Raw genomic sequence first — 26,811 nt, forward strand, 5'->3', positions numbered from 1 at the left:
GAAAAAAAGAGGCGCAATGAGGTAGCTGACTGTGTGAGTAAGATAAGCGACCCTAGTGGCCGACACAAACACCGGGCCCATTTAGGAGTGGCACTGCAGTGTCACGCAGGATGTCCCTTCCAAAAAACCCTCCCCAATCAGCACATGACGCAAAGAAAAAAAGAGGCGCAATGAGGTAGCTGACTGTGTGAGTAAGATTAGCGACCCTAGTGGCCGACACAAACACCGGGCCCATTTAGGAGTGGCACTGCAGTGTCACGCAGGATGTCCCTTCCAAAAAACCCTCCCCAATCAGCACATGACGCAAAGAAAAAAAGAGGCGCAATGAGGTAGCTGACTGTGTGAGTAAGATTAGCGACCCTAGTGGCCGACACAAACACCGGGCCCATTTAGGAGTGGCACTGCAGTGTCACGCAGGATGTCCCTTCCAAAAAACCCTCCCCAATCAGCACATGACGCAAAGAAAAAAAGAGGCGCAATGAGGTAGCTGACTGTGTGAGTAAGATTAGCGACCCTAGTGGCCGACACAAACACCGGGCCCATTTAGGAGTGGCACTGCAGTGTCACGCAGGATGTCCCTTCCAAAAAACCCTCCCCAAACAGCACATGACGCAAAGAAAAATAAAAGAAAAAAGAGGTGCAAGATGGAATTGTCCTTGGGCCCTCCCCCCCACCCTTATGTTGTATAAACAAAACAGGACATGCACACTTTAACCAACCCATCATTTCAGTGACAGGGTCTGCCACACGACTGTGACTGATATGACGGGTTGGTTTGGACCCCCCCCAAAAAAGAAGCAATTAATCTCTCCTTGCACAAACTGGCTCTACAGAGGCAAGATGTCCACCTCATCATCACCCTCCGATATATCACCGTGTACATCCCCCTCCTCACAGATTATCAATTCGTCCCCACTGGAATCCACCATCTCAGCTCCCTGTGTACTTTGTGGAGGCAATTGCTGCTGGTCAATGTCTCCGCGGAGGAATTGATTATAATTCATTTTAATGAACATCATCTTCTCCACATTTTCTGGATGTAACCTCGTACGCCGATTGCTGACAAGGTGAGCGGCGGCACTAAACACTCTTTCGGAGTACACACTTGTGGGAGGGCAACTTAGGTAGAATAAAGCCAGTTTGTGCAATGGCCTCCAAATTGCCTCTTTTTCCTGCCAGTATAAGTATGGACTGTGTGACGTGCCTACTTGGATGCGGTCACTCATATAATCCTCCACCATTCTTTCAATGGTGAGAGAATCATATGCAGTGACAGTAGACGACATGTCCGTAATCGTTGTCAGGTCCTTCAGTCCGGACCAGATGTCAGCATCAGCAGTCGCTCCAGACTGCCCTGCATCACCGCCAGCGGGTGGGCTCGGAATTCTGAGCCTTTTCCTCGCACCCCCAGTTGCGGGAGAATGTGAAGGAGGAGATGTTGACAGGTCGCGTTCCGCTTGACTTGACAATTTTCTCACCAGCAGGTCTTTCAACCCCAGCAGACTTGTGTCTGCCGGAAAGAGAGATCCAAGGTAGGCTTTAAATCTAGGATCGAGCACAGTGGCCAAAATGTAGTGCTCTGATTTCAACAGATTGACCACCCGTGAATCCTTGTTAAGCGAATTAAGGGCTCCATCCACAAGTCCCACATGCCTAGCAGAATCGCTCCGTGTTAGCTCCTCCTTCAATGTCTCCAGCTTCTTCTGCAAAAGCCTGATGAGGGGAATGACCTGACTCAGGCTGGCAGTGTCTGAACTGACTTCACGTGTGGCAAGTTCAAAGGGCATCAGAACCTTGCACAACGTTGAAATCATTCTCCACTGCGCTTGAGACAGGTGCATTCCACCTCCTATATCGTGCTCAATTGTATAGGCTTGAATGGCCTTTTGCTGCTCCTCCAACCTCTGAAGCATATAGAGGGTTGAATTCCACCTCGTTACCACTTCTTGCTTCAGATGATGGCAGGGCAGGTTCAGTAGTTTTTGGTGGTGCTCCAGTCTTCTGTACGTGGTGCCTGTACGCCGAAAGTGTCCCGCAATTTTTCTGGCCACCGACAGCATCTCTTGCACGCCCCTGTCGTTTTTTAAATAATTCTGCACCACCAAATTCAAGGTATGTGCAAAACATGGGACGTGCTGGAATTTGCCCATATTTAATGCACACACAATATTGCTGGCGTTGTCCGATGCCACAAATCCACAGGAGAGTCCAATTGGGGTAAGCCATTCCGCGATGATCTTCCTCAGTTGCCGTAAGAGGTTTTCAGCTGTGTGCGTATTCTGGAAACCGGTGATACAAAGCGTAGCCTGCCTAGGAAAGAGTTGGCGTTTGCGAGATGCTGCTACTGGTGCCGCCGCTGCTGTTCTTGCGGCGGGAGTCCATACATCTACCCAGTGGGCTGTCACAGTCATATAGTCCTGACCCTGCCCTGCTCCACTTGTCCACATGTCCGTGGTTAAGTGGACATTGGGTACAACTGCATTTTTTAGGACACTGGTGAGTCTTTTTCTGAGGTCCGTGTACATTCTCGGTATCGCCTGCCTAGAGAAGTGGAACCTAGATGGTATTTGGTAACGGGGGCACACTGCCTCAATAAATTGTCTAGTTCCCTGTGAACTAACGGCGGATACCGGACGCACGTCTAACACCAACATAGTTGTCAAGGCCTCAGTTATCCGCTTTGCAGCAGGATGACTGCTGTGATATTTCATCTTCCTCGCAAAGGACTGTTGAACAGTCAATTGCTTACTGGAAGTAGTACAAGTGGGCTTACGACTTCCCCTCTGGGATGACCATCGACTCCCAGCAGCAACAACAGCAGCGCCAGCAGCAGTAGGCGTTACACGCAAGGATGCATCGGAGGAATCCCAGGCAGGAGAGGACTCGTCAGAATTGCCAGTGACATTGCCTGCAGGACTATTGGCATTCCTGGGGAAGGAGGAAATTGACACTGAGGGAGTTGGTGGGGTGGTTTGCGTGAGCTTGGTTACAAGAGGAAGGGATTTACTGGTCAGTGGACTGCTTCCGCTGTCACCCAAAGTTTTTGAACTTGTCACTGACTTATTATGAATGCGCTGCAGGTGACGTATAAGGGAGGATGTTCCGAGGTGGTTAACGTCCTTACCCCTACTTATTACAGCTTGACAAAGGGAACACACGGCTTGACACCTGTTGTCCGCATTTCTGTTGAAATAGTTCCACACCGAAGAGCTGATTTTTTTGGTATTTTCACCAGGCATGTCAACGGCCATATTCCTCCCACGGACAACAGGTGTCTCCCCGGGTGCCTGACTTAAACAAACCACCTCACCATCAGAATCCTCCTGGTCAATTTCCTCCCCAGCGCCAGCAACACCCAAATCCTCCTCATCCTGGTGTACTTCAACACTGACATCTTCAATCTGACTATCAGGAACTGGACTGCGGGTGCTCCTTCCAGCACTTGCAGGGGGCGTGCAAATGGTGGAAGGCGCATGCTCTTCACGTCCAGTGTTGGGAAGGTCAGGCATCGCAACCGACACAATTGGACTCTCCTTGTGGATTTGGGATTTCGAAGAACGCACAGTTCTTTGCGGTGCTACTGCTTTTGCCAGCTTGAGTCTTTTCATTTTTCTAGCGAGAGGCTGAGTGCCTCCATCCTCATGTGAAGCTGAACCACTAGCCATGAACATAGGCCAGGGCCTCAGCCGTTCCTTGCCACTCCGTGTGGTAAATGGCATATTGGCAAGTTTACGCTTCTCCTCCGACAATTTTATTTTAGGTTTTGGAGTCCTTTTTTTACTGATATTTGGTGTTTTGGATTTGACATGCTCTGTACTATGACATTGGGCATCGGCCTTGGCAGACGACGTTGCTGGCATTTCATCGTCTCGGCCATGACTAGTGGCAGCAGCTTCAGCACGAGGTGGAAGTGGATCTTGATCTTTCCCTAATTTTGGAACCTCAACATTTTTGTTCTCCATATTTTAATAGGCACAACTAAAAGGCACCTCAGGTAAACAATGGAGATGGATGGATACTAGTATACAATTATGGACGGACTGCCGAGTGCCGACACAGAGGTAGCTACAGCCGTGAACTACCGTACTGTGTCTGCTGCTAATATAGACTGGTTGATAAAGAGATGTCGTAGTATGTATGTATGAAGAAGAAAGAAAAAAAAACCACGGGTAGGTGGTATACAATTATGGATGGACTGCCGAGTGCCGACACAGAGGTAGCCACAGCCGTGAACTACCGTACTGTACTGTGTTTGCTGCTAATATAGACTGGTTGATAAAGAGATGTAGTAGTATGTATGTATGAAGAAGAAAGAAAAAAAAACCACGGGTAGGTGGTATACAATTATGGACGGACTGCCGAGTGCCGACACAGAGGTAGCCACAGCCGTGAACTACCGTACTGTACTGTGTCTGCTGCTAATATAGACTGGTTGATAAAGAGATGTCGTAGTATGTATGTATGAAGAAGAAAGAAAAAAAAACCACGGTTAGGTGGTATACAATTATGGACGAACTGCCGAGTGCCGACACAGAGGTAGCCACAGCCGTGAACTACCGTACTGTACTGTGTCTGCTGCTAATATAGACTGGTTGATAAAGAGATGTCGTAGTATGTATGTATAAAGAAGAAAGAAAAAAAAACCACGGTTAGGTGGTATACAATTATGGACGGACTGCCGAGTGCCGACACAGAGGTAGCCACAGCCGTGAACTACCGTACTGTACTGTGTCTGCTGCTAATATAGACTGGTTGATAAAGAGATGTCGTAGTATGTATGTATGAAGAAGAAAGAAAAAAAAACCACGGTTAGGTGGTATACAATTATGGACGGACTGCCGAGTGCCGACACAGAGGTAGCCACAGCCGTGAACTACCGTACTGTACTGTGTCTGCTGCTAATATAGACTGGTTGATAAAGAGATATCGTAGTATGTATGTATAAAGAAGAAAGAAAAAAAAACCACGGTTAGGTGGTATACAATTATGGACGGACTGACGAGTGCCGACACAGAGGTAGCCACAGCCGTGAACTACCGTACTGTACTGTGTCTGCTGCTAATATAGACTGGTTGATAAAGAGATGTAGTAGTATGTATGTATAAAGAAGAAAGAAAAAAAAACCACGGGTAGGTGGTATACAATTATGGATGGACTGCCGAGTGCCGACACAGAGGTAGCTACAGCCGTGAACTACCGTACTGTGTCTGCTGCGACTGGATGATAAATAATGATATAAAAAATATATATATATCACTACTGCAGCCGGACAGGTATATATATTATATAATGACGGACCTGCTGGACACTGTCTGTCAGCAGAATGAGTTTTTTATAGAATAAAAAAAAAAACAGCACACAAGTGAAGTCAAACGACGAGTGTTTAACTTTTTCAGGCAATCACAATATAGTATACTACTAACTATACTGGTGGTCAGTGTGGTCAGGTCACTGGTCAGTCACACTGGCAGTGGCACTCCTGCAGCAAAAGTGTGCACTGTTTAATTTTAATATAATATGTACTCCTGGCTCCTGCTATAACCTATAACTGGCACTGCAGTGCTCCCCAGTCTCCCCCACAATTATAAGCTGTGTGAGCTGAGCACAGTCAGATATATAATATATACATAGATGATGCAGCACACTGGGCTGAGCAGTGCACACAGATATGGTATGTGACTGTCTTGTACTCCTGGCTCCTGCTATAACCTATAACTGGCACTGCAGTGCTCCCCAGTCTCCCCCACAATTATAAGCTGTGTGAGCTGAGCACAGTCAGATATATAATATATACATAGATGATGCAGGCATGCAGCACACTGGGCTGAGCAGTGCACACAGATATGGTATGTGACTGAGTCACTGTGTGTACCGTTTTTTTCAGGCAGAGAACGGATATATTAAATAAAACAACTGCACTGCTGGTGGTCACTGTGGTCAGTCACTAAACTCTGCACTCTCTTCTACAGTATCAGCCTCAGGTCAATCTCTCTCTCTCTCTCCTAATCTAAATGGAGAGGACGCCAGCCACGTCCTCTCCCTATCAATCTCAATGCACGTGTGAAAATGGCGGCGACGCGCGGCTCCTTATATAGAATCCGAGTCTCGCGATAGAATCAGAGCCTCGCGAGAATCCGACAGCGTCATGATGACGTTCGGGCGCGCTCGGGTTAACCGAGCAAGGCGGGAAGATCCGAGTCGCTCGGACCCGTGAAAAAAAACATGAAGTTCGTGCGGGTTCGGATTCAGAGAAACCGAACCCGCTCATCTCTAAGTTTAACACGTAAAGAGAAAATATGCTTATGTTTACTGTCTTGCCAATATAACTATGGGCCTGATTCAGAGATGGACGTAGTTCACATCACTGCTGTGTCTTTTGGTGCAATCTTCTAATATAGGAGTAGTACCATAGTTACCTACCTTCTGGCAGCTCTCTCCGGGAGAGAGCTGCCAGGACGGCTCAGTGGAGGGGCTGGGCAGGGCAATGTCGAGAGGAGGGGGCGGGGAGGAGGCGGAACGGGGCGGGGAGGAGGCGGAACGAGGGTGGGGTTATAGCGGACCCCGTTTAAACCACGCCCCCGCTCCGTAATGCCGCGATAACCGGCATTTTACAGCAGGGGGCGTGACTATGATGACGCGATTCAACAAGAATCGCGTCATCTACTGTCCGGACCGCCCACTTTACTCTCAAAGTGGGCGGCCGGGCAGGGGGGGACTTAAAAAAACGGGAGACTTGTCTGCTCTTCCGTGGGGCCGGGAGGGTCACCCGATTTTCGGGAGCCTCCCGGCCATTCCGGGAGAGTAGGCAAGTATGAGTAGTACTCAAAGGGTTCGGTAAGAATTACCGATGGCCGGGATGCCGGCCGTCAGTATACCACCAGCAGCATCCCGGCCACCAGTATGCCGGCAGCGGGGCGAGCGGTAGAAAGCCCCATGCGGGCTCGCTGCACTTGCCACGCTGCGGGCATGGTTATATTCTCCCTCTATGAGTGTTGTGGACACCCATAGAGGGAAAATCGCCTATCTTGCCGGTATTCTGGCGCCAGCATTGTACCACTGTGCAGGATTCTGGCGTTGGCATTTGAACGCCAGGATCCCGTGCAGCGGTATGTTAACTGCTCCCCTACTCAAACCATAGTGTTAGCATGCTACTTTGAATCAGGCCCTATGTTTTATTATGTGCACATAGAAGTCAGGGCCATAACTAAGGTGGTGCAGCCAGTGCCACCGCACAGACTGCAGATGCCCTGTGGGCGGAATTGGTCGCCGCCGGGATCTGTATGTGCCTAGAGCACACTCCAATGTATAATAGAGGCACAGTAGTAGTAGTGTATAACTGCCATGCCCTCAGTCATGGATTGGCTAGGTGGTGAGTGCCGCAGCAGCCTTCATATGTCATTATTGTGTCACATCATGACATGATTTACTGGTATTTAAGAGAGAGAGAGGCATCGGGAGGTGTTTTTTTTTTGGGGGGGGGGTTGCAGAGAATTATTAATGGGAAGATTATAAATGGATTATAAATTAGACAGATATAGAGTGAGAGAGAGGCATAGGGAGGGGATTTTTTGAGTGGGTTGGGGGTGGGGTGGGTGGGGATTATTAATGGCCAGATCATACATGTATTATAAATGAGAGTGAGAGACAGAGATAGAGAAGCATAGGGAGGGAATTTGGGGGGAATTATTAATGGTCATATTATAAATGAATTATAAATGAGAGAGAGGAGCATAGGAATGGAATTTGGGGGGGATTAATAATGGTCAGATTATAAATTGTATTGTTATATGGCCACGCCTGTTCCCTGTGAGGCCATACCCCTTGATTATTGGTGAGCACTATCCCTATTTGTAGGTCGACGGGCGCCAATATGCTTTCTGGCACAGAGCAGCAACGATGGCTCTGCATGGAACAGTCGTTCAAAACCAGAGTACCACCACACATTTTTGTGCCATAAAGCCAGGTTTGTGGCAAAAGGTTGTCCATACACAATAAGTGTGTCATTATAGTGAAACACTAAAGAAGTAGAACCTAGGGCATTAATTTAAATAATTTACTTGTTGGAATTTTGTGGAGTGTTGAATTATTACTTACCTATCCAAAAGTCATTTACAAAGTGGCCAAGGTGGGGGTCTGTATAATTCATTTGTAATATTATCAATCTATTCTTGCACAATTGTGTCTGGTTATATGATTAATCACGTCTTGGTGTGCCAAGAATACGTTGATCATGGGGATTTGCTAGGTGAATAAATCATTACTGGCTGAATACAGGCTAGGCAGAGGAAAGGAGCACTGTCTTTACCCATATGCAATAACAAGATTTTGTGTTGCCATAAGAGATATGTAGTAAAATGAGCTTATAGGGCTTAAGATTGTGCATATCGGAAGGTGTTCTGAGTTTGTTTTATAGACTAAAATATTGTTACAGCTATACATCTACCTGATTTGTGTAAATTCTTGGAGGTGTTGGAGATAGGGCCTTGACCCGTACTTCATTGGTGCATATGTGTACAAATGAAGCACTTGTTTTGGTTGTAAAAATGCTTGTTAACTACTAGGTAACTGTGAATGGCTACCACTATGAGCAACCAGACCTGCTTCATAAAAAAAAAATACTTTTTACTTGCAGTTATTAGTGTACGAAACACATAAAAATTTATAAATGTAGCACATGAAACTAACAGTCCCAATGTCACTTCACATGTGGACTTGCTTGCTGAGTCGTTAGCTGCTTGGCTAGTATGGACCTTTCAGAGCGGCCAGGTGGGTAGTTCAAAGTGCAGTAATATGGCCATAATGCAGTGAATGTGCTGCAGGGAGCTCAGCTTCCAGGGACTGTTTCATCTTCTACCAGACTGTGCCTTTTGTCAAGGCAGCTATCTCGCTGTTTTGGTTGCAGTTTCTGCCAGTTGAGTCTATTTGCCACCAGATTTCTTATACTGGTCCTGAAATTGGCTGTATACTGATAATTCTCTAGATTACTGACCTTGTGCTTGTAAATAGACTTTTCTGTATTACTACCTGTCTACAACTTTTACTTGGTTCCACAAAACTCTACTATTGAAAAAAGTAACCTCACTTATATCTGATAATGCCACAAGAGCAACCCAGTCACCGACTGTTCCTAACGCTTGGACTTAACCATTCTCAGGATTTCTACCTGTCCTGACTTTTTCCCTGGACTTGCCAATTATATTGGATTGCCACCAGCTCAAGCTTTTGCTTTGACATTGGACCCTATTCTTGGATGTGCGGTTAATGATTTGTCTATTATAAGGCCCTCGGTACATGTCTCCAATATTTCCGGTGCTGTTACCTCTAAAATCAGAAGGATCCACTACTATTTGTAGCAGTGGAGTATTGGAGAACACATTCAGTTCTAAAGGAAAGGTGACTGCTGCAGATTAAGACAATGACCAGCCTGGTTCTAGCAGTTTACTCAGAGAATTTGGATCACAATTGGTGATCTATCAGACCACCACCAAGCTCAAAATTGTCTCTTGAATTAAGAAGTTGAAAGATTAAAATAAAAATAAAAATGATAAAATAAAAAGTTCCCCCCTCACCCCTTACCCAACTAAACAATACTGAAAAAGTGTAATCGTCATGTAGACCACTCGATAATTTTACAAAGAGAGCAATGGCTATAACATATGTCCCCCTCATTTTCAACACTATTGGGCTCATTTATCAATGAGTGATAAATTTCACTGTGAGTGATAAATTGCACCAGCCAGTCAGCTCCTAACTTCCATGTCACAGGCTGTGTTTGAAAAATGACAGGAGCTGGTTGGCTGGTGCAATGCATCAATCATTGATAAATGAGCCTATGGGCGGTATTCAGTTCTTTCCACCCCCTTCCACACCTGTTCTGTTTCTGCTGATGGGTACGGTATAATAATTTCTGCTCACTACCCCTGCGGTAGCAAGGGCACCCAACCCGTTACACAGCTAAACCTGATTACTATGGGCGCGATATGTATGATAACGGGATCACTTTAGAAAGGAGATTGGGCACAATATATCATTTGAATACCATCCTATATGTCCACTTATTTCTGTTTTTTTAACTTGTACATGCTACATATATTTGGAAGAACTAGGTGATTACAGGGGAAAAATCTGAAGCAGAAAACTGTCCCATTATAGCAACACACTTTTTTTTTTTTTTTTTATAAAAATAAAAATTGTAGTCTATACTAAGAAATATTTCACTGTAAAAACTGCCAAATAGATATACACTATGAAACATGGTTTGGTTGTGAAGACCATTCATCACAATGATGTTAACAAGCTGCCAACAGCCTGTTTTTAAGAGAATAAATTGAAAGTGTAATTGCTCACATCGGAAAAGTGATAGTAATAGCTCTTCAATGCCAGTATGTTCATGTGTAATGCCAGAGCCGGCCCTAACCAATATGATGCCATAGGCAAGATTCTGTCTGGTGCCCCCCCCCCCCCCTCGCTCATTTTGGTGCTTCTACTCACTATATTTTAAATAGGAACAGTGCACACATTCGGCGCACAGCTCAAAAAGGGGCGTGTTCTTGCTGGGAAGGGGAAGAGCCGTACAATAGTACCCCCAATTCAAATTACGCCACACAGTAGTGCAACTTTATTCACATTTTATTATGCTATAGTGTCACTTATTCACGTTACATCACACAGTAATACCTCTTTTCTTTATATACGTTACTCCTCACAGTAGTGACCCTTATTTACATTACATCACACTGAATTGCTCCTTAGTCATATTATAACACATCATATTGCTCTTTATTCAAATTAGACCACGCAGTAGTGCCCTTTTTATATGTTATGCCACACAGTAGAGCACCTTATACACATAATGCCACACATTGGTAATGCATTTATGCACATAATACCACACAGTAATGCCCCTTACACATATGACACACATTGTTAATGTCCTTATAAATATAATGAACCTTACACATTAGCCCAACCTTTATTAATGCCCTTTTACATATAATGCCCCTTACACATATGCCGAACACTACTGCACAACCAACCCATCTGCACAAAGCACTCACATGGCCGCTAACACTGTGACCTCTTCCTCTGCTTGGATACAGATTCACATACATGTTGCCTCAATACACCATGCAGCAGGAGATGCCTGGCGTGTCAGCTGGCAGCTCTGCTAACGTCAGGTGCCTTTTTTTTAATGAAAATGCGTCTTATTTGCATTACTATGTGGCTAGGATGCACAAGCAGCTTCTGATGATAAAAATTATATGCAGCATGCCTATATTTTGTGTGCGACTGTAACTGTATCTGCATACGAAATGCTACGTTACAGTGATATCCAGGAATACACTGTAATGTAGCATTTCATATGCAGATACAGCTGCAGCCACACACACAGTACATAGGCATGCCGCATATCATTTTAATCAGCAGAAGCTGCTTGTGCCCCTAGTCATATCAAATGCCCTAGGCATTTACCTAGTTTGCCTGTGCCTAGGGTCGGCTCTGTGCATTGCCATGTAACAAATTCAGAATATTTACATGGTTGCACTTCATAAAGCAAAAATTGTGTGTGCAAATTATTGTGAAGCAGTGGACAAATGCACAGCATATGCAGCTTTATAAATAACACATACAGTAGTGTACTTAGGCAGTAAGGCCCTTGCTTAGTGTATGCAGGGTTGTCGAAGCATAAGGCAAGCCTGGGTGATACGGAGGGGATGTGCAAATCTGGGTGGCATGGTCACACCCTCCGAAAAACTGAATTACAAATATGTCCTCATACATCTTTGCTGCAGTCACGCCAGGTTGCGTGAAAATCTTCTAGCAATGGATGTCTTTTTTACATCTTTTTTTCAAAAAATGCATCTTAGTCACAATGCAATGTGACTAAGACGCACAAAGAGTATATGGGGTAAATTTACTAAGGTGGGAGTTTTTATAGAACTGGTGATGTTGCCCATAGCAACCAATAAGATTCTATATATTATCTTCTAGAAGCAGCTAGATAAATGTTAAGTAGAATCTGATTGGTTGCTATGAGTAACATCACCAGCTCTAAATAAAACTCCCACCTTAGTAAATTTATCCCTTCGAATCTGTAAACGAAGTGCTACTGTGTTGCAACCGCAGCTTTATCCCAATACAAGTTATGTTCTGCTCTGTTTACAGACTCGGTCACAAACAATATACAAATGTCATATATCAAATTAATCTCTTTGTGTATCTTAGTCGCATTTGACTAGGACGCATTTTTGGAAAAAAAAGATGCCCGGCATTAGCAGAGTTACATGGGACCTCAGAAGATACCTAGCTTGCGATGCCAGACATCACGATACATGGCGTATTGGAGTTACATTATGAGGGGACACATCTGTGCAGAGGAGTGTTTTTCCCCCTAAACAGCCGGCCCAGGCACCCACCGGACTCCTCAAAAAAACAGAGCCCAGGTAAATAGTAACTGCTCCTTTCCCCTCTCAATGCCCCAGTATGTATATTTCTCCAAAACCCGGGGGGTGTTCAAAACTGCCACAATTTCAAAATGGATGGAATGCGTCTAAGAATCAAAGATATGAAATATGGCAAAATTTAAATTTGGGAAGCTGGGTGGTAAAAAAAAAAAAAAAGAATATCTTCAGGCATTAAATAATAAACTTGTTTCTCTATCAAATATCTTACATAGAAACATACAGTAGAAATATAGAATTCGATGGCAGATAAGACCCACTTGGCCCAGCTAGTCTGCCCTTTTTTTTTAACCTTTTGGTAACCTCAATAAAACCTAAACGGTTAATAGAACAGTAACTTTCAGAGCATTCTGCTAATGTAAGCTCCAGATCTGTTTAAAGTTAATGTCATCCCCTTGCAGAAATCCCAAAGATGTTGGGTCTCATTCTTCTGCTTCCCAGCCTTCACTCTTTCTGCTTCATACTTTGCTTTTCTAAAATTTCCCTTTTCTTGCACTTATAAATAAATTCATTATTTTATGTTATATTTTTTTTATTATGATTAATTCTTAAACTACTTAACATGCAAATAGTTATTAGTATATAATGATATGCTGAAAAACCAATTTAGAAATTCCTAAGAAAATGGCATATAAATTTGTTTTCTTAGAAAAGCTGCTCATTATAATAAGGGGCAGTGCTAAACTTTGGAGACAGGGTGGTCTATTTATCATCACTTAGTTTATACATAAGCAGCTGAAAATTAACATTTTCACCAGCTTTTGTATAAATTAAGTCTCAGTGCTATTTATTAAAATGGTAACATGGGAGATATCACAGATATCGACAGAAAAAGTCTATGTGTATGGTGTACCATAAATGAAAAGGCTACAGTATGTGTCAGATATACTAAGCTTTGGCGAGTAATAAAATACCAGCCAATTAGCTCTGTCATGTTACAGCTGTGTATGAAAAATGACAGGAGCTGATTGGTTGGTAGTTTACTTCTCTCCACTTTATCACTCTCCAAGGCTTAGTACAGGCCTGGCCAATCTGTGGCTCTCCAGCTGTTGTGAAACTACACATCCCAGCATGCCTTGCCACAGTTTTAGCATTCCCTAATAGCAAAAACTGTGGCAGAGCATTCTGGGACTTGTAGTTTCACAACAGCTGGAGAGCCACAGGTTGGCCAGGCCTGGCTTAGTACATCTGCCACTATATCTCTACATTTAATAGAGAGATAACCTTTCTTCCATATATGGTATAAGACAGGAAAACCTGCTAGTTTCAGCATTCACGATCATGACAAGCGTTTGGCTGCAAACAAAGGTAAATTTGCTGCTGCTGTCAGGGAAAGAGATGTGGGGGGGGTGCAGTCAAGGTGTTAGGGGGTGGACATTAGAGGTGCTGGGGGGGGATACTAAAGGTGGACATTGAATGTGCTGAAGGGTATTAAAGGTGGATATTGAAGGTGCTGTGAAAGTACTAAAGGTGGACACTGAAGGTACTAGGGCTTACTAAAGGTGGACACTGATGGTGCTGGAGGGGATACTAAAGGTGGACATTGAAGGTGCTGGGGGGGTACTAAAGGTAGATATTGAATGTTATGGTGGAACACTAAAGGTGGACATTGAAAGTACTGTGTGGTTACTGAAGGTGGAGATTGAAGGTGCTGGGGGGTGGATATTGAAGGGGGAGAAGAAGTGCTGTGGCGGGAGAGTGAGTGCTGTCAGGGGGGGATCAGTGAGTGCGCTGATGTTGATAGTGAGAGCTTTTAGGGAGCAAAAGAGGGGGGGGTCAGTGTGTGCTGTTGGCGGGAAGTGAGTGAGATGTCAGTGTGTGCTGTAATGTCCTCAGTGTTATTTATAAGGAACTGGCAGTGAGAGAGAAGGTGGTTATGAGAGACGGGGCATGTGGTTGGGATCCCGACAGTCAAAATGCTGACAGCAGGATCCTGCCAGTCAGGATCCCGATGTTAAGTAATGGTATTAGGGGTAGGCACTGGGGGTTAAGCTGAGGGGTGTGGCGCATTAGAGCTAGGCTGCGGGAGGGGTGGGTTAGGGTTAGGCTTTGGGAGAGGTGGGTTAGGGGTTAAAATAGTAGCGGGGATCCATTGGGATTCTGAACATCGAAATGCTGCTGTCGGCATTCTCATGTCGGGATCCCAACTGCCAGGGTTACAACACAATTCCGAGAGACAGCTATAGAGTTGGGCAATCAGGATATAAGCAGGTAGGAGTCAATGAGACAGCAGGGAGATATGCAGGGAGGGCTGGTAGAAAAGCCATGGCCACTTGATCACATGGGTATTAAGTCACATACATAATAGTGAGCACTAACTCCAGTATCTTACTCATACTGTATATTAATACCATTAAAGACACATAATGGAGAGGAATATCTCCAGTGTCTTTTAGAATTCTAATGTTAAGATAATTCAGCTATGCTCTCAAACAATTGCAGTTATTGTTATATTAAGCACTGAACAATATAATAACCATTAAAGAAGGCACACAGGCACACATATCTGTAAATATATACATTTTTATTTTCACATTTCTTAGGTTTAGGTTGCGGGTGGAGGATTAGGGTTAGGCTGTGGGTGGGAAAGGTTAGGGTAAGGCTGCGGGAAGGGGGTTAGGTTTAGGCACCACCAGGGAGGATTAGTTTTAGGCTGCAGGGGAGGGTGGGTTGGGTTTAGTGGAGGTTAGGCACCACCATACTGTAGCATGTTACACCAAAATTGCTTTTCATGTATGCTGTAAATCTTGTAAACCACTACATATGTGGCATCATGTAAGTATTCATGAACCCATACCAAAGACATGAACCATAGATATTAATCATTCTAGGGAAATGACAGCAAGGGGAATGATAGTATCTGAAAGAGCAATTTGTTCAGGAGGCAGCAATGAGGAGATTTCTACAATGACATAATCTAAACCAGAGTGAGTTCAGTGAAGGGAATTTTTCAGTGGAAATCATATAGGGAATAGGAAATTGAAAGTAAACTTTCAGCTGTTCACACATGATCAGGCAGGTCATTCATGCAAATTGATGAAAAATGCGATATGCCATGGGTTTGGTAACAAACATTCTAGCCAAATCTGTCACATACAGTACCTGACACATGGTAGCAAGGAACGTCCTTGTTTGGTTAGCCAATTAGGAAATAGATGGTTGTCTGCCAACCAAATTTACTATCCTATCCATCATTCCAATCCATCTGTGTAGAATAAACACGGCCAACCTGATTTGTTTGAAATCATGCCCCATGGACTCAAAATGTGTAGATATTTCTTTCTATGATAAATATCAGTTTTACACTCGCTATCAAGCATCTATGTTTCTGCCTGGGCATAATATTCATTGTATAGAACTTATTTTAAATGCAAGTTACGTGTACAATTTATAGTCACTATGTACATATGTATTCTACTGGAATGTTAATTAGAACCTACAGTATCATATCTGATAAGTAATTACTGCTATTTAAAGACAGAAGGGGACAAACTGCACCTTCCTGCCCCCAGTTCACATAAAAGAGACACAGAAAGAAACTGCTCAATATGCCAATAAATCATAGAGTAGCTGGAAGTCCCTCCTCCACCAGCCGCATACTCCCACACAGCTCTCCTGATTGGTGTAGAGAACTAACATGGGGTATGGGATGGCAGTAGCTGTGATTGGCATACCAGCTGAACTTTTTGGCATTTTAACCTGGTCAGTTTGCATGCTAATTACTCGAACCTCAGAGTCTTATCCAGAAATGTGCAGAAGTATTCTGTTTAATAAAAAGTTTATGCGTTACAAATGTGTAATCTGTATGTGAACATTTATGTTGGAAAGACTAATTTGTTTCAACCTTAATTTATTATTTGATTTTCAATCCATTATAGAAGTCACACCTCCTCCTCCAGCCCCTTTTGATCACAGAATTGTCTCTGCCAAAAATGCCCAGATTAATCATTTTTATACCGTGGAAAAGACACAGGTGCTTGGTGGGTAAGTTTTTACCCTGCTGTTTTCTATATTTTTCATACAATGATCTCCTTAGCCTTTAAGAGATACAATCAGTATCATTATGATGGGCATATTTATCACAAGCTGAGGGCTATGGTTACTGTCGGGTATGCTGGATATCAAAGATATCTGCTGCGATTCGTTCATAGTATATCTGGGGGATACTGACTATGAGTGGCTACCCCCTGAAAATGGGTGTTTTGGGGGAATATCCCGCAAATATTTAATGATAAATAGGCCCCTCAGAGAGTCAGCATCAATGATAATTCAGATCCAGAGCTATGAGGGGTTTGCATTTTAAATGATCTTTTAATCATATGTGCATATTTTTTTTGCTTATATTCACAGTGGAAGGTTTGGTCAAGTGCACAGGTGTGTAGAGAATGCATCAGGACTTACCCTGGCAGCCAAAATTATCAAGGTCAGAGGACTCAAAGAAAAGGTAAGTAACATTTATACAATTTACCATTGATCTGTGTCATTTGATCCATAGAAAGCACACTAGTTTACAAGAATGATAAATTGGCAGTTATGATGGCTGTCGAAGATTAACAACCGTTGACCGTTTTGTACCAATGGTCGATAGTTTTGCCATTGATGATGGAGATCTGATGGTTATCCATCAATGGCAGAGAGCTCAGCAATGTGTTCCCCCCAATGTGACCTGCAAAATCCTGCCATCTTCCTTGATTGACCCACTGCCCACCTAGTCCCACTTCTTCCACTGGTCAATGGTTTCCGTTATCAATATAAACTACCAACGGTCCCGTCGATAGGAAACCTATTGAATTGGGTATCCCTAACTGGTAATTTGTCAGTTACAGCAAAGCATTAGCTAGAGTGGTTTGGTGCCCAGTGAAAACAAAAATTGTTGCAGCACTCATTTAGATAAAAATTGTAGTTTAAATCACTCTGTTTACACAGTTCACAGACGCAGCTGGGAAAGCAATGATGCCGCCTAGCTATATAATGTATATAAATACATTTTAATGAATTTCTTAGTTATAATTACAATGGAAAAACTCACCAATCATGAGTATTACTTCATCTACTGTATGTTCTAAGAATATCTGCTTACTGCACTTTTGAAAAAACTACTCACGGAGATTGTGAAAGCCTACATATGCAGGCGATACTAAAGAGAGTATGTATTGCTCTGTCTGAGAGGCATGTCCTAAAATGTACTTACTTCCAACTGTAAATGAGCCCCAAAACAGTTAGCTAGTTTTGTACACACACACACACACACACACACACACACACACACACACACACACACACACACACACACACTTATATATTTGACGGCAGCTTTGATGTTTCTTTAAGTTCCAAGCTATGTAAAAACTTGGTAACGGGAGTAAGGTGCAAATATGATAGGAGGCCGGATCCCGTTGGCGAGTATGGGGGTTAGGAACTTGGGTAAAGTCAATGGCTAGACTGCAGTGGTGGAGAAGTTTAGGGATAGACTGGGAGGGAGGGTTTGTTTAGGGTTAGACTTCGTTAGGGATGGTTAGGATTAGGCTGTAGGAGGGGTGGTTTAGGGTTTAAGTACTGATTGTCAGGATACTGAATGCTGAGATTTTGTACCCAACCCTCTTCAGGAAGTGAGGGAGATCATGCCTGTTTCAGTCTCCCTAACTTCAGAGAATTCGGCAAGTAAGGTTGTAAGTAAAGCGGAAATAATAAATTGGGAGGAAGCAAAGAGGTTAATCATAACATTTAGCAAAGACATGACTTGTACAATACACCCTGCTAATTTTCATGATTATTTTGCAATTTTCTTCAACTAAACGGCATTAATAAAGGCCATTATACTTGCAATGTCTGGCAGGACGTATCACATGCAAAATGTAAGTGTAAGACAGACTGATGGAGCCCAGTGAAGTGCTAAGTCACTCATTTCTGGGTAACTTCAGCTACCTTGTCCATATTATTTTCAGAAGTCTGGGTAATCAGTGGATTTTTTTTTTATCAGTGCTAAAGTGGCGCTAAAAAAACAGTTAAATAGATCACTGCAATGTTGGATTCATAAATAGGCCAAATAGTCCTCTAATTGGGGCAAACAATTTTGTGTCTTTCATTAGGATTTTTTAGCAGCCCTCCCTGTAGTACACACATTATTAGGAGGGAGTCATGGGTAGTTATTGTGGTAGGTGGGGGTCATGGCGAAGAAAGTGGGCATTTGCTTTAGATACACACGGAAAGAAATACTAAAGATGTAACCGATCTTGGATACTAATGTGATACAGGGCATTGTTATCGTATTCCCTATTGTTCCTGTATTTGGTATTGTTCATTTCTCTTTGACACTGTTCTCAATACCTACAGAATACTAGTTTGATATTTTCTAATTGTAATGCTGTTTTAGAAAATGTTAACAAAACTTTCCTGATTAAAAAAGGTGGTGAGTAAAAAGTGGTATCTCATTAATTACTAAATTAATAATCATGTTACTCTCACTGCTACTGCTGCCAGTAGGAAGGCACTGCTGCATACATGGATAATGTACACCGGTAAGCAGCCACCACTCTGCATTGCTCCCCCTATTCTGAGCAGTATCATAAGGCGCCCATACACAGGTATGATTTGGGCTGTTTTTATCCGATTCCGATGTTTCGATAAATTGGCTGAAAACTGGTTAAATCGTCTGCGTTTGACATGAGGTAGGATCTGTTGTGCGTTCCAGTGCGCATTGGATCGGGCCCTACAGATCCTATGTGCAGCACATAGTATAAATCTGATTTAGGTCCATCAGTGGCACATCGCGTGTGCTTTTTAAGCATCTGATGAGATTTATCTGATGCAAATCGCGTGTAAAAAATGGCACATCAAGTGCCAAATGTGATGTAGCCCTCCCGGCCTGACCTGTGTATGGGGTACTTTAGACTGGTAGAAGCAGGGGAGGAAGCAGAGTCTTCTGATCTGGTGTAATTTACCACATATGCAGCGATGCCTGCACCTGTGCTGTTTGGGAGATGTATCAAACATTGTAGAGGGATAAAGCAGAAACAAATCAGCTGCTCTCATGTTTCAAACACGGCCTGTACAACGACAGTTATGAGCTAATTGGTTGGTACTTTATCTCTCTCCAAGATACATCACCCCCTAAAACATAATAACAGATCAAATTTTGATCTAATGGCGCTCATATGAGGTTACATACATTCTCCTTTAAAATGACAACAAAAAACACAACCTTATTAAGGTATCCAAAAGTCTGATAATAATCAAAGCCGAGAGAATAAATGGATGTAACAGAGAGAATAAATGAATGTTAGGAACCATGGTCTGTCATTTCTCCTTTACACGGTGAAAACTTTACTCTGGACCATATACCTCAGGGATCGGTATGGGATCCTGGCGCACATGATGCCAGCTGTCACTATACCGACAGCGGAATCCCATCCGCTAGAATGCCGGCAGTGGGACGAGTACATCAAGGCTTGCTGCACTCACCACGCTGCGGGCACGGTGGCTTGCTTCACTCGCCACAGGCTCTATTTTCCCTCTTTGGGTATCGTGGACACCCACAGAGGGAGAATCACCTTCTGGCAGCGGCATTGTACCCCCCCTCGGGATTTTGGTGTCGGTATTACAACCGCCCGAAATCCCGATGGGTGGTATGTTAAACGCATACCATACCTTGAAGAGATAGAACATAGTTTACTCTGGACCATGGTGGTCATTCCGAGTTGTTCGCTTGCTAGCAGTTTTTAGCAGTTGTGCAAACGCTATGCCGCCGCCCACTGGGACTGTATTTTAGCTTAGCAGAAGTGCGAACGAAAGGATCGCAGAGCGGCTACAAAATAATTTTGTGCAGTTTCAGAGTAGCTTCAGACCTACTCAGCGCTTGCGATGACTTCAGACTATTCAGTTCCTGTTTTGACGTTACAAACACGCCCTGCGTTCGCCCAGCCACGCCTGCATTTCCTGGCACGCCTGCGTTTTTCCGAACACTCCCTGAAAACGGTCAGTTGACACCCAGAAACGCCCTCTTCCTGTCAATCACTCTGCGGCCAGCAGTGCGACTGAAAAGCTTTGCTAGACCCTGTGTGAAACTACATCGTTCGTTGTTAAAGTACGCCGCGCGTGCGCATTGCGCAGCAGTGCCGGTTTTTTTCCCTCATCGCTGCACAGCGACCGAAAGCAGCTAGCGATCAACTCGGAATGACCACCCATGTTCTTTCTCTTCGAGGAACACGGTTCAGAATAAAGAAGAAATTACACACCATGGTTCCTAACATCTTCTCTCTGTGCTGATGTTTTATGACTTTGATTATTATCAGACTTTTGGATACCTTACTAAGGTTGTGTTTTTTTGTTGTAATTTTAAAGGTGAATTTATGTAACCTCATATGAGCACCATTATATCAAAATTGTATCTGTTATTATCTTTTGTATAAGGAGTTGTGAACAGGGCCGGAGCTTCCATTAGGCAGCTTTAGGCAGCCGCCTAGGGGCGCCGGATCCTGAGGGGGCGTCCGGCTACAGCTGCCTGAAAAAGGTAGCGTGGTCCTACCTCACAGTCGTCACAATTCCCCCTCGGCACTCATATCTTATAGTAGTTGCGACATACTTGCCTACCTGACCCTCTCCATGAGGGAGAAAATGCTCAGTTCCAGGACGTTCCTGGTAATGTATGATTGCCATCACCTGTGGTGAGCTAGTTAATTGATAAGAAAGGTGTTTCACCACAGGTGGCAGGGTCAGGTAGGCAAGTATGAGTTGCGACTGGCAAGCTCCCATATTGCAGCCTCCAGCTCCACCTCCTCCTGGCTGGGGGTAACATGTGGCGCTGCTCTTCATTCCAGACTCTTTCGCAGATTACTCAGTCCCAACTCTGCATCGCACCCCATAGAGGGAGAATTGAATCTCTGTGGCAAGCATATCTCGCCACCGAGTCCGCAAGGGGCTTTGTTTAGCTGCCCCCCTGTTCTGCCAAATGGGATACCGATGTCTGTATCCTGACATGCGGCATCCCGTGCGGCGGTATCCCCTTTCTTCATGTCACTGTGGATATTGCAAGAAGGTGCAATAAGTGAAAAGTGATCCAAGAGATAGCCTATCACTTTATAGTCTCATTACTGCTATGTACAGTAAGCAAAAAGCATCTTAAAGAAATGTGACTGCACGCTGTACAAGTTTATTCTATCAATACAAGGGCCAAGTGGGTCCACAGAACCTCCAAACCTCCAATGCATGGGTTCAGGGGCAATATGTTCTATGAAAATGATGACCTGGTCCCTGAGCAGCAGAGCTAACAAATGTTAAGGGCGTAAAGATACAGAACTTGTTTTATACAAGCGTAAGACCTAAAAGTAGACAAATTTTTATTTAATAATAACTTTATCTTTGTTTTCAGGAGGAAGCAAAAAATGAGATACATGTTATGAACCAGCTCAACCATTCTAATCTTATCCAGCTATATGACGCCTTTGAGTCCCGAAATGACATAATACTTGTTATGGAATAGTAGGTGCATTTCATTTTTTCTTTGTGTTATTGTTCTGTTTATATTTAGGTACACAAAATAATAAACGTGAATTAGATATACTAATGCTTCAAATTGTTGTTATTATTATTGTTATTATTGTTATTATCATCATCATCATCATCATCATCATCATCATCATAATCATTAGCAGAGCTTTTATCTGAATAAAAAATATCAGTTCTCAGAAAAGAGGAACCAGTACAAGTGGATACAACATCTCTATTGTATACGCTTCCATACTCTAGACAAGGCTTTAGCTGCTTATTTTTTTCATGTCTGCAATTATTTAATGGATTATCACATTTAACAAAAACAACGGTTTAGTATCACCAGATTATTATTAGAATTTATTTACAGCATGCCATAAAGTTCTGCTCTGCTGTAAAGAGATGGTTGGAATCCCAGTGGTCGGAATCCCGACGGTCAAAATACCAACGCTGGAAACCCGACTGCCAGAATACCAGCAGTGCCTCCACAACTATTCCCACTCCTGGGTGTCCACGACACCCATGGAGTGGGAATAGAACCTGTGGCGAGCCACCGAGCCTGCAGCGTGGCAACCGTAGCGATCCCGCAAGGAGCTTCGTTCCGCTCACCCACCTGCCGGCATTCAGATGGATGGGATTCCGGCGTCGGTATTTTGACCGCCGGGATTCCGACCGCTGGGATCCCATACCCAAACCGTACAGGTGTACAGATCTCCCAAGAATATCCGAACTGAGTCCCGATTCAGATCTTCCTGCAGTTTGGACCACAGAACTCTAAGCCATAATTTAGAATATAAAATAACAAAAAGCTGAATTTAAAGTGTAAAGGTGCTCACACACGGTACGATGTGTCCTCCAGGGACACATTGCTAGCAACTGGACATGGCGGAGTGCTGGCATCAGCTGCCGGGATTCCAACAGACGGGATGCCGCTGTCGGTATCCTGACAGCCATCATCCCATCTGACGGTAAAACATACCGATTCCCTTCTGAGACTTTATGCAAATGCTGCTACAAGCCCTGAATGTGGAAGGACTAAAACGCCCACTTTGAACATCATTAGACGCTCACATACCACTTGGTGCGTCTTCAGGCGCAACCATTAGTCACACAATCAGCCGCCCCGTGCTTGGTGCAGATTCTCCGTCAGAGTATGGCCTCCAGTGTGAACGGTTATGTGTCTGAATTTGCAACCACCTCAGTGACACGCCTGCCACACCACCATAAGATGAACCATCTCCATACCTCCGCATAGCCACCGTCCTGTCACCTCCCAGTCTCTACCCGGGAATGGCCAATAAAGACATTTCTGAGACCATGTGTATCAATCGAAACTGTGACTGGATGCATACTCAGTGTGACTCTGGATGCATGCTTGGTGTGAGTCTGGACACATGCTCAGGTGATTCTGAATATATGCTCAGTGTAACTATGGACGCATGCTCAGTGTGACTCTGGACGCATGCTCAGTGTGACTCTGGACGCATGCTCAGTGTGACTCTGGACACATGCTTGGTGTGACTCTGGATCAGTGGCGGAACTAGCGAGCGGTGGGCCCATGTGCGACAAAATGGCTTGGGCCCCCCTTCCCCCCATCCCATCCAAGTCCACCCCCTCACCCTTGGAGAGGATCTGGTGAGGAGGACCTGCTCAGGGAAGTGGATACCTAGCAACAGTGCCGTAACTAGACATTTTAGCACTGTGTGCAAGAAACGGCATCGGAGACCCACCCCTGCATGCAAAACAGGGGCAGTGCGCGCCGTAGACACGCGCAAAAATACATAGTGGCGTGGCTTTGTGGGGAAGGGGTGTGACCACAAAATAATACCAATTCATAAAACGGTGCACAGTAGTCTCCATTATTCAAATTACGCCGCACAGTAGCACCACTACACCAGGTAGAGACCCTTTTACACCTTACGGCGGACAGATTCCTCTTTTTAAACATTACAGCAGACAGCGTCCCCTTGTTACACATAGCGGCAGACAGCGTACACTTTTTACACATAACGGCAGACAGCGTGCCCTTGTTAAACATAGCGGCAGACAGCGTGCACTTTTTACACATAACGGCAGACAGCGTCCCCTTTTTACACATAACGGCAGACAGCGTGCCCTTGTTACACATAGCGGCAGACAGCGTACACTTTTTACACATAACGGCAGACAGCGTGCCCTTGTTAAACATAGCGGCAGACAGCGTACACTTTTTACACATAACGGCAGACAGCATCCCCTTTTTACACATTACGGCAGACAGCGTCCCCTTGTTACACATTACGGCAGACAGCGTGCCCTTGTTACACATTACGGCAGACAGCGTGCCCTTGTTACACATTACGGCAGACAGCATCCCCCTTTTTACACATTGCGTCAGGCAGATTCCCCCTTTTTACACATTGCGGCAGGCAGATTCCCCCTTTTTACACATTGCGGCAGGCAGATTCCCCCTTTTTACACATTGCGGCAGACAGCGTGCCCTTGTTACACATTACGGCAGACAGCATCCCCCTTTTTACACATTGCGGCAGGCAGATTCCCCCTTTTTACACATTGCGGCAGACAGCGTGCCCTTGTTACACATTACGGCAGACAGCATCCCCCTTTTTACACATTGCGGCAGGCAGATTCCCCCTTTTTACACATTGTGGCAGGCAGATTCCCCCTTTTTACACATTGCGGCAGGCAGATTCCCCCTTTTTACACATTGCGGCAGGCAGATTCCCCCTTTTTACACATTGTGGCAGGCAGATCCCCCCTTTTTACACATTGCGGCAGGCAGATTCCCCCTTTTTACACATTGCGGCAGGCAGATTCCCCCTTTTTACACATTGCGGCAGACAGCGTGCCCTTGTTACACATTACGGCAGGCAGCATCCCCCTTTTTACACATTGCGGCAGGCAGATTCCCCCTTTTTACACATTGTGGCAGGCAGATTCCCCCTTTTTACACATTGCGGCAAGCAGATTCCCCCTTTTTACACATTGTGGCAGGCAGATTCCCCCTTTTTACACATTGTGGCAGGCAGATTCCCCCTTTTTACACATTGTGGCAAGCAGATTCCCCTTTTTACACATTGCGGCAGGCAGATTCCCCCTTTTTACACATTGCGGCAGGCAGATTCCCCCATTTTACACATTGTGGCAGGCAGATACCCCCTTTTTACACATTGTGACAGACAGTCCCCCTTTTTGTAGAAAGAAAGATAAGAAAGAAAAGAAAGAAAGAAAAGAAAAGAAAAGAAAGAAAGAAAGAAAGAAAGAAAGAAAGAAAGAAAGAAAGAAAGAACCCTCTCCGCTGGCTCAGGCTCCTCGTGCAGCTTCTGGTCACTCACGATTCCTGGGCAGGAGAGAAGGAGGAGGAGGGAGGTGGAGGATAGAGCCGCAGCAGCAGCGCTGTGTTATTGGTGGAGGCGCTGCTGCTGGTGCCCCTCTGCTTCACTATAGGCTGTTCTCGGAAGACAGCCTAAAGTGAAGCAGAGGGCCAGAAGCAGCGCCTCCAGCAGTAACAAAGCGCTGCTGCGGCTCCCTCCTCCTCCTTCTCCCCCGTACCGCTGCTCCTCTCCACTCCGGGCGGCTGTGTGCTGCGGGCAGCGGTTGCCCGCAGCACACAGCGGCATGTAATGAGTCAATTTGACTCATTACATGCTTTGGGCCCCTGGACAGAGGCGGGCCCCAGTGCAACGCACTGGTTGCACTGGCGGTAGTTCCGCCTCTGCTCTCAGTGGCGCACCCAGGGGGATTTTCCAAGTACCCAGAAACCCCCCTCCACTAAAAAAAAAAAAAAAAAAAAAAAATTTTTTTTTTTTTTAGCTGCATGAGTATTATTAATGACTGTCTAGCGTCCTCTGCAGCCTGCTGTCTTCCTGGTGGCACTTGCAAGTGCAATAAAGGTTTACTTTACTTTAATTATAGTACATATATATCCATGTGCATACATATATACACATGTATATACATACATATACATGTGTATATATATATGTGTACTGTATGTGTGTGTACATATATATATATATATATATGTGCTAAGAAAATAGGAGAGCGCACTGGTAAGTTTAAAATGTAATATCTTTATAAATAAAGTGTAGTAGCAACGTACATTTCAGTTTCAGAAGTCAAATATAACATATGTTAAAAACCGTCAGGGCTCTGCTCTGCTCAGTCTCGCTGATAACACTGCACCGGCTCTGGTTCCAGCAGCTGACGTCACAACGTCCACGGTGTGTAGCCACGCCCAACGCGTTTCAACCAATAGTGGTCTTCGTCAGGGGATGTGGTCATTGTCCATAGGCAGGGTTTTTATACATACATCCTTCATTGTTAGTTTAACTCTTTCACATCAGTTTAAAAGTGAGAGACTATATATATATATGTATGCATGTTTAATATGCTATGTATATGTGTATATGGGTTCACTACGATCTCCCGGCAGCCGGCCTCCCGGCGACCAGCATTCCGGCCTGGGAGGCCGGCTTACCGACAGTGTGGCGAGCGCAAATGAGCCCCTTGCGGGCTCGCCACGCTACGCGCGCCACACTATTCTATTCTTCCTCCAGGGGGGTCGTGGACCCCCACGAGGGAGAATAAGTGTCGGTATACCGATGGTCGGGCTCCCGACCGCCGGCATACTGAAGACCACCCGTGTATATGTATGTGTGTGTGTATGTATGTATATATATGTGTGTATATATATATATATATATATATATATATGTGTGTAGATATATGTATGTATATATATATATATATATATATACACACACACGCACACACACACACACACACACACACACAGACACACTAGTTTTACGGACCCAGCATATACTGCGTCACCTCAGTCCCCACCCCCGTGATTGGCTCC

General features: G+C 44.5%; 1 protein-coding gene across 3 annotated transcripts in view; it reads left to right on the plus strand.

Annotated features, from left to right (window-relative positions):
• Positions 1-26,811, plus strand: part of MYLK4 (myosin light chain kinase family member 4) — a 265,505-nt gene that overhangs the window by 208,511 nt on the left and 30,183 nt on the right. For all 3 annotated transcript variants that reach the window (XM_063923045.1, XM_063923046.1, XM_063923044.1), the window contains 3 exons: positions 16,340-16,445; positions 16,812-16,905; positions 21,829-21,938. In XM_063923045.1, coding sequence (XP_063779115.1) covers positions 16,340-16,445; positions 16,812-16,905; positions 21,829-21,938 — 310 coding nt within the window. The remainder of the gene's footprint in view (positions 1-16,339; positions 16,446-16,811; positions 16,906-21,828; positions 21,939-26,811) is intronic.

Source organism: Pseudophryne corroboree, chromosome 5 (genome assembly GCF_028390025.1).
Source record: "Pseudophryne corroboree isolate aPseCor3 chromosome 5, aPseCor3.hap2, whole genome shotgun sequence".
NCBI classification, from domain to species: domain Eukaryota; kingdom Metazoa; phylum Chordata; class Amphibia; order Anura; family Myobatrachidae; genus Pseudophryne; species Pseudophryne corroboree.